General features: G+C 47.6%; 1 protein-coding gene across 1 annotated transcript in view; it reads left to right on the top strand.

The window, feature by feature from the left end:
* LOC113215217 (uncharacterized protein K02A2.6-like) overlaps positions 1 to 4,296 on the top strand; it is a 17,191-nt gene extending 12,895 nt beyond the window's left edge. Inside the window, exon 2 of the mRNA XM_052273263.1 lies at positions 3,277 to 4,296. Within this exon, the coding sequence (XP_052129223.1) occupies positions 3,277 to 4,296 (1,020 nt within the window). The remainder of the gene's footprint in view (positions 1 to 3,276) is intronic.
* The last annotated feature ends 4,980 nt before the right edge of the window (positions 4,297 to 9,276 follow it).

Genomic DNA, 9,276 nt, shown 5'->3' with positions numbered 1-9,276 from the left:
ACAGACAGACAGACAGAAAAAGTTTTTTCCGACCAGACGGAGTAATAGGCTTCACTAATCGCTCAGCCAATCATGCATTTACATTTTGAGATTCCGAACAAAATTAATTTATGATTCACCAATGTAATTACACTATATATTCAAACTTACAGAGGTATCAAACTGAGTAATCAATTGCATTTTAACTGTGGGCACGGCAGAATTCTTCAACCGTTTCTTTAACTGACATGTGTAATCAGAAATATTATATGTAACGTACACAACTAAAAATGCTCATGCAAGGAGTAAAGTGGTTGTGATGACACTTTTTCAGTATCACAAAATTGCACCCATTTTTCAAGTCTGAAATTATCACAAGGTAATCAGTAAGTAATTTATTTTAAACACCTCCTAAATTTAGAATATATTTACCTTTGTATTTTGCCAGGATCCTCCACAGCTTCTCTTCCGACAGTTTTGTAAATAGACGGAAATGTATGCAGCTTAACTCTACCATCGCAACCTGATGCTGAACATCTCCTCTTCGATGCTATTTTTTGTAGATCAGTAATTTTCTCACTACAGTTGACATAACTGGTTGGCACGGGTGAGTTAAATTCACAAGGATGTGGTATGAGGTAATTTATTACGCGTCCAATGAAAGTACACTCAAAGAGAACTATTCACATAGAGATTTCAAGGTCCAGATTAAACCTCATTGGGAATCCATAATACCATTGATGTGCGGGTTCAGCAGAGCGTGGCAAAGAGAAGACTTCGACCGGCCAAGGGAAATGTTGCTGCACCTAAGATAAAAGGAAAATTGAATACAAGTTACGACGAGGTTAAACTTGTCATTACACCGCAGTAAGTTTAGCAATGAAAAGGAAAGCGCTTGGCATGCATACCCAACATACCTGGGCAGAAATCAAACATGCTGTTGCGGTAGTGGGCGCGCGCCGTAAGAGCGAACTGTCACAAGCGCGACTCGTCGTAAGCGCGAATGCCGCAAGCGCGACCCGGCGCAAGCGCGAACGCCGCAAGAGCGAACGACCGCAAGCGCGAAGTGTCGGAAGCGCGACCCGCCACAAGAGCGAACCTCGCGTGGCACAGCTTACGCGCAAGCGGCTTACCACGGCTAGACGGGCGAGATCGACGCGTAGGTCGAGAGGGTCTCACAGTCGTGTATGAGGGATTCAGAAGAACTCTGGTCGTTGATTGTGTTCTGCTGCTGCTAAACCGTGACCAGCCTTGACATCGGTTTGCTGTCTATGTTACGTGTACTTGTATTGGTAAAACGTTCATCATATGAATGTCCCTGCACAGTTCCTCCGAATCCCTCATATACGACTTCGAGACCCTCTCGACCTACGCCTCGATCTCGCCCGTCTCGCTGTGGCAATAGTCTTCCCAGCAAAAGACTAGTGCTGCTCAAAAGGGCTGATAGAGGTCCAATCCAATGGCTTCGCTTGGACTTCGGCACCTGTGGCTGGGGGATGGAGTAGGATAGCGAGTCGCGGTCGCGAGGCGTGAGTCCCCTGTCGCGGGTGTCCTATTCTAAGTGATCGCGGGCCCGTTCGCGGGTGTCCTTCAGTGATCGCGGATCCTTTCGCGGGGGTTTGCGGTGTCCTTTCGCGAATTTCCTCGCGGACACAATCGCGAGGACTCGCGAAGACTGTTGAGATCCTTCGGGAGTTATTCACTGTAAAAAAAATCCATCTTAATTTTAAGAACAAGTGTTTGGAAGCAATTTACAAAACAAATTTGCTCTTAAATTTAAGAACAAATGTTTTATGAAAATTAAGAACATGTTTTGAAAATTAAGAACGTGTTATGAAACGACAAAAATGCTTTACTGTTCTAGCCTAACGCAAAACTGGAAAATATTTAGATCTTGTTCCTACGGACAGATGTTCAAACCTGACTTTGTACACATTATAGTTATTTACCTCAACTTACCTGGGTGGATTCGAACCTCGGACCTTTGGGTTCGGATCCTGACGCCTTAGACCGCGCGGCTGTCGGGACATACCTGTGCAGGGAACGATCGCACCCGACCTTATGCGGCGCTCCGTCCAGGGGCATTCCCAGAGTAGCTATGTGCTTGGTCGGACGGCGTATGTTTGTTAACTGGTTTTTTTTTTGACATTTCGCTCTGGCATAGCTACATTTCGCTTATCTAATTTGATGATGTTCATCCAATTCTATATTGAACACCAAAATTCTATGTCCAGTGGTCGGAAGCTGCATGACTTTTAACAAAATTGTTTTGAAAAGTCACACTTATTCTTACTTTTAATACTAGCATTCAGAACACTTCTTAAAACTAAGAAAATCTTTTAAATTTAATAAACTTGTTATAAAATTTAATTACCCTTATCAGAATTTTCATAACCTGGTTTGCAAAATTAAGAAAACTTCTTAAATATCATAATTTGTTCTTACGTTTAAGAACAACTGAAAATGTTATTAAATTTAAGATACATTTTGGTCTTAAATTTCAGAATATTTTTTACAGTGAATTCAATATAAACTTGGACAACCCTAGCCCAGTGAGAAATGAGTGTTCGAATCGACCTCGAATCGACGTCGACCGCTCCGTTGGTCCTGAGACGAAGTTGTCGACGAAATTTCGATGTTACTTGAGAAGTGCCCTATGACACGGCTTAACTCAGCTAATGGGTCTTAAAGTGTTACAGAACGGTTCCTGGTACTAAATTGCAAGAAATTTCGTATTGTACATGATCGATGTCGATTCGACGTCGATTCGAGATAGGGTCTTCCCCTGACTGTACAGTTAGCTCTCGCTGGTGACCCGGAACGCCAAAACAACTATAGTCAGGAGACGTGTCCCCTCCAATGCGGGAGGCGTCAGTCATTTCACCTCCTGCAGTGATTTTTGGAAGTGATGGGGACGTGTGTGCCCATGGGCACCAACAGTCGCTACTGGACTAGCTCAACCGTTAAAATTCATCCTTTAAGTCCCTATTCGATAAGTTATCGAAATAGTCGATGTCGAAAACACGTCGATTGGCGGGACAAAATCCCGTCGATTCGACATTTGGAATCGACAATTTTTCGACCTGCCCAATCGACTTCGATTCGAGGTCATATTCGATCAAAAATACTGGCTAGACGTGAAATCTATTGGCCGAAAATGGATGCAGCAATAGAAGAGATGTGTGAGCTTGCAATGTTGTTAACTTCAAACCAATGAAAACCTATGTGCCATGGCCTAATACTGGCAGGCCTTGGGCCCGCATACATATTGATTTTTTTCAATATAAAAATTTCAAGTTTTTAATTGTGAATGATCCGTTCTCCAAGTGGATAGAAGTGAGCCTACCTAGGTCTCAAACTGAAGCAAAAGATGTAATACTGCTCCTGAAGATTATGTTTGCAACCTTTGGTCCACCTCTGGCAGTAGTGTCTGACAATGGACCACCATTCCAGTCAGTTGAGTTTGCGAATTTCTGCGCTGAGAAGAACATTGTGTTACTGCATTCCCCCAAGTACCACGCTCCTTCAAATGGCTCAGCGGAGAAGGGAGTAGACACCGCCAAGAAAGTGTTAAAGAAGCTGATCGACGACAACGCAACCAAGACAGACATTGTACTTGCTGTATTAACTTTCCTGGAAACATACAGGAACACTCCATCTACCGTAACTGGGTTGACCCCTGCTGAACTTGTGTTTTCCTTCAAACCCAGAACAGGATTAAATTCCTTGAACCCCAGAAATTCTGACCTCACAAAGGTGAATGTTCCTGCATTTGTGGTGGGAGAGAGAGTGAGATATAGATCTAAGAAAGGAGACAAAGTGTATGAAGGCATAGTGGAAAAAGTTTTAGGGAAGACCACTTACTATGTGAGAACTGATGATGCCGTTCATTTAGTGAGCTTCAATCAACTCAACAGATGTGTTCCAATAATTGCCCAAGGAGAGAAGCAAGTGCCCAACAATTCATCTGACCCAGATTATAAAGCTCATTATGAACAATTGTTATTGTTACAATATAAGAATGCTCCTAAATATAACCAACCTGTCATTCCAAATCCATCCCCTACTAGAAATGTTAATCCTGAAAGCCTGTCTGTTCCAATAAGTGTTCAAAGTCCAGCTGTTGATCCTGCTGTCACTCCAAGCGAGGAAAATTTAAGAGTGCCCGATGAAAATAATAATGGTCTGACAACCCCTGCCAGCGATCTGTCAGTCCCACGTAGGAGTTCAAGAGTTGTTCGACCACCAAAATTCATCACTGAGAATTATGTAAATTTGTGTGGGAAGGTTGATGTGTATCCATGCACCTGTGAATGATGTTATGTTGTCTTTTGTTTGGAAGGTTACCACTTCCGGTTCCTGTTTTTAGTTCTTGTCAAATAAATCAAGTGATCATATAGTGCCTGTTTAAATCGGTCCAATCCTTCGCAAGAAAACCTAGTTCAATGAACGAACATATCACGTATAAGTCATCTGCTTTCACGTGAGCGTTAATGTGACTAAGACAGACTCCACCAGAAGGAAAAGTCCGAAAAGTCCCCACCCCCGCTAAGGTGTAACGTAGATAGGTGGGCGCAAGCGCTCCTATTGGGGGAACCACTTCCCTCGTCACCCAATGACAGGTCAGCGCGGGGAGGGATTAACAAGCCCCAGGCCGTCCCAGACTCGAGCCGGCCCTATGCTACCTGTACTACCTGCTAGGGATTTCAAACCGACCGGCGGAGCGGCGGGAAGGAACCGTTTTCCCCGACCACTCCCGCTTGCGGCCACCTATCCTCTTTATCACCTTAACCCCCACTCCTCCCCTCCGTGCTATCTACAGCGCAGAGCGGGCGACCTGCCCCCTGGCAGTCCTTTTTGATTGCCAAATTTGGCCTCCTTGTGAAAGAAGGCTAACTTGTAGCAAGCAAAGAGGCCAAACATTGGCAGCATTCAACGAGACGACCAAAATTTTGGCAAGCAAGGAGGCCAAAAATTGTCAGCCTCCAAAAGACGGCCAAAAGGCATTAACATTGTGGGTGAGCTAGGCGAGGAAATTGGGGAGGGGGCGCTACCGCTGCCTCGCTGTTTCCCCGTTCGCCAGCCGCTGCCGCTGCCAAACCGATGTGCTCCCTGCGATCCCGGACCGCGGTCAGCCCTGTAGTAGCTAGCTACTTGAGCTGTACGAAAAACTGAGGGGCCTTGTTGCCTGGTCAGAGGGACTGTCTCTTACTTAGCCCTGTGGGCTACTTTTTTTTTTCAGGGACCAAGCAGAAGTAATTTTTAATGCAGGGCGAGGTGCAGCCCCCTCCTCCTCCGGCTGTCAGTCCAAGAAAGCCGCCTGAGAGGTAGACAGTACGCTGTTCAAAACCCCTGTAGGTAGGCGACACATAGCACATCGCCCCTGTCAGCCTACACACTGGGGGCCATGTGCGCACCTAATAGTAATTCCCCCCCCCCCCTCTCCCTCCCTCCTCCTAGAAACGATAATAGGTCAGTCGCGTCTGATCCCGTTTGAACGTTGATCGGTCAGGGATGACGTCACTGAAGTTGTCAGCCAAACCGTGCTGAAGGGAACAGGTGCGGCGCGTGTGCTTTTCTTTTCCAGCAGATTTCCTATTGATTGTGTTCATGCATGGCACTTCCCTGGACCGCCAGGAGCTGGGCGGTGGCACAAGGTGAGGTGGCGAAAAGTGGGGGGTGGCGTCGGGGCAGCGTTGCCGGCCAGATGCATTCTGAAACTCTATGGTGGGGGGTATGGAAGGCTCGATGAATCAAAATCGACAGCAGAACAACTAGCGCTCTCGCGCTGCCCTTCCAGCTCCCTTTCGCTTTCCTTGTCACCTCAGACCGGAGCGAAATCTAGTGCCTTGCGAGTAGCCAGAGTGACCACAAGTAGTTAGTACAAACGTGCGTCGTAGTGCGTCGAGTTCGTCTGCGTCGGAAACGGACGCGGGAGCCCAGGGTACGATACCAGGCGGACCTCGGGGTCAAGATCAACTCGTTCAACCTCAAGAAACAGCTCCGAAGAAGCGGCAGAAGCGTGAAGCCACTCACCCTGTCCACAAAATTCTCCAGTTCCATGAAGCCGACAACGATTCTTGGTGCACCGTGAGCGGCTGCACATACAAATCGCCTGCACCCAGAAAACCGTTTCTTTGATGGAACGAAATCACAAACTGACGATATTTTCGTTGCTACGAAGAAAATTTTCTTCAGATCAAACAAAATTTGTTTAATGTGACGAAACTTTCGTTATTTTAAATATTTTTTTTCGTTATATGAACGAAAAAATTTCTTTGATTTCTGGCACGAAATTTTCGTTAAAATAAATAAAATTTCTTTAATCCAAAGAAACAGTTTTCTGGGTAAGTACCCACACGTGTTTTATTGTTGCATGAATAGTGTTTTTCCATGACTTTCTTGCGTGAACGAGTTTTCCCACTGTGTTTTGGTTCACGGTTAAGCAAGTTTTCCCTGTACCCTCTCACCGAATGGTGGGAGCCTCTTGATTTCGTCAGAAAATGAGTGTCTCGCGGATTTGCCATAGTCCGCGGTCCCAAGAAGTCAGAAAGTGCATATGTCGCACTGATTTCTCATCTTGACCTACTCTGAGAAAAGTGCGTTCGCCGAATCGCTTTCTCGTGCTCATCTGACCTTGAGAAAGTGCGTTTGTCGCACTGATTTCTCATACTGCACGGAGAGAAAAGTTTGGGCCGGGGCCGTACACCCAAAAGTTTGGACAAAATTGATAGAAAAGTACAATCCAAACTTTTACATGCGTGGTCACCAAAGTTTCTGGTGCAGAGTCCAAAGGTTCTAGTGCCGAGTCTAAAGGTTTCGGTGTGACACCGAAACCTTTAAGGTGTACTGGTAAAAGGAACAATCCAAACTCAGTGTTTCGTTGTCTGGCCGGAACTTTTCTCTCCGTGTGCTTTGATCTGGAGAAGTGCATTCGATGCACTGACCTCAAACTGACCTAAACTTGCTGCACGACCTGCGGTGTGCCCGCGGGTCGGTGAGCCTCAGGCCTGACGGGTGTGTGGCGCCAGGCCCTTGTCAACGTTCCTGGCCAGGTTTTCTTGTGTGAACCTTTTTCCCACTGGGTTTTGGTTCTCGTGTCAGCAAGTTTTCCCTGTGCCCTTGCACCAAATGGTAGGAACCTTTTACCTGTGAAGCCGCTGTGCTTGTCGATAAGTACGTGCTGTGACTATCGGCCCTGAACTGAGCTGCCTGTCTGCGCTCACCCAGCCAGAAATGGCATGTCGTAACGCCGTCATTTCGACGTCGTTGGTCGTACCAGAGGTCCAAAAATACGTCGAAACGATGAATTTTTCGACAAGTCGATGTCGATTCGACGGAATATCGATACGACGTTTCTAGCTGGGAGTCTCAAACCTGCGAAAGTCTCGTCGAAATGCGTTTCTGCTGTGGGATTTCTCATCGCGTATGGATCAGCTGATCAAGAGCTTTTCCTGTGCTGTCATCACGACAAGGCGGTCGAGCCCTCCCGTCCTAGAGACCTGCCCTCGAGAAAAAACAGGCGTTTGTCGCCGGTGTTCTCACCTCTGTACACTTATCATTGGTTTGTTCCATGCTCGTGTAAAATTCCGTGCCCTACTGAAATCTTAGGTGTGGCTTGAAGTGGTTTGTCCACTTCGCAACCGGGGTCTTTCCTTCTTAAAACGAAGGGAGGGGAAGTGTTGTGATGTGCAATCACACACGCGTTCGTCATTCCCTGAGTATTTGAATCTCGCTGCGTTTGGCGCGCGAGATAGGCAATCCGACTCCTGGTCGCTCCTGCCCACCACGTCTCCGTTCGTGGCGAGCCATCCAGCCAGCCGTGCCTGGCTGCACCTACCGGACCCTAGCGAGCTGCGCCTCGCCCACCCTGGGCGGGCGCCCTCCTGCCCGAACCCCGAACCTGGACGTGCAAGCGCCTGGCTCCCTACACAACAATTGGTAGCAGCGCGTTAAAGCACGGAGGAGGGGAAGGAGTGAGCGCCTGACTTGCTCTCACTTCGCCGCTGGACTTGGAAGAGTCAAGACGTCCCGTCCCGAACCGTACCGTATCGCGAAGTCCCTACTTACTGACTTGTGCTCAGAATGATTAGTAAACCTGAGTGTTCATCTGTCACTACTGCCTTTCCTTCCTAACGCCTTACTCCGCTGGTACACACGCTACACAACAATATCCACCTCTAGGGCCGAAAAAGTGAAAAATGCGGCAAATCCGAGGGTAGTTTCTGATTCAGAATGTGCTGTTTTTTTTTTTGGGGGGGGGGAGGTGCTTCCTCTGGCATTTTACGATTTTACGATGTTACAACTTCCTTGTTTTATATTTTTAGGACGAGACACTGGTAGTGCGAAGTCTGCCATTGCTTTGCAAAGACAAGAGACTCTTGAGCTCCTGAAAAAACTGACGGTCAAACTTAAAAATGGTGACTGTGAGACTGTCCACCTAACTATTTTGAACCCCTCTTTTCAGTCTCAGGGAGACTTTTGAGTTGAATTTCATCCACTATGGGACTGCAAAACGGGTAAACCAGAGGGTGCGGTGCAATGCATAAAATGCTGTACTCGTCTTGCTTACAAAGACAGTGAAGGCGGCACTAGCAGCTTGACATGCCACCGAGGACACTGCGTGAAGAAGGGTCCTTCGGGCACTCCTCTAGTTCCCGATTTTGAGACGAAAAAGGACCCGCCTAAAGAAGCCAAAGATAGGAGTAAGGTGGCATGTGTCCACTTCTGTTGTGGAAGTAGCATCGGGCTAAGTAATACGGCCGATGCTGCGGCCCCGCCGTATAGACAGTACACACGGTAATCAGCGGGCGACGCGTCCCGCGTGAGACGCACCCAGACATGAGGTCCTCATCGGCTGAGGTGAGGTCACCTCTGTGGCCGGGTTGTTGGCGAGCACTCGGCCCGACGCCGAGCCCTGACGGGGCGAGGGCCCCGGAGGTACAAGTAAGCCCCACCGCCAAGCGGCGGAAGAGTTCGGCCAGCATCGTCAGCCCAGACGGATCGTCCAGTCAGTCCAGAGCCGTGCGCTCGGCGCACGGCTCCAATAGGTATCTTACGTGTGTATTGATCATGTGTATCGCCCGGTGTGCCAGGTCCTGTAATACTCTCAACAACCTTCATTGATTATTAAATATAGTTACTGTTATCTACGTATTGGCGTGCCATCATTAAGCGACAGACCCCCGGCCACATCTATCCCACCGCTGCCACCAGATGTGGCCGGTAGTTCTTTCACGTTACCAGGGGAACAGGAACTGTGCAACTGTGCACTTAGTGTTGGCATGCGAATACGTA

This window comes from Frankliniella occidentalis, unplaced genomic scaffold (genome assembly GCF_000697945.3).
Source record: "Frankliniella occidentalis isolate FOCC.00 unplaced genomic scaffold, Focc_3.1 Scaffold259, whole genome shotgun sequence".
Lineage (NCBI taxonomy): Eukaryota > Metazoa > Arthropoda > Insecta > Thysanoptera > Thripidae > Frankliniella > Frankliniella occidentalis.
Note: the sequence above shows the minus strand (reverse complement) of the source record. Positions and strands in the feature narration are given on the sequence as shown.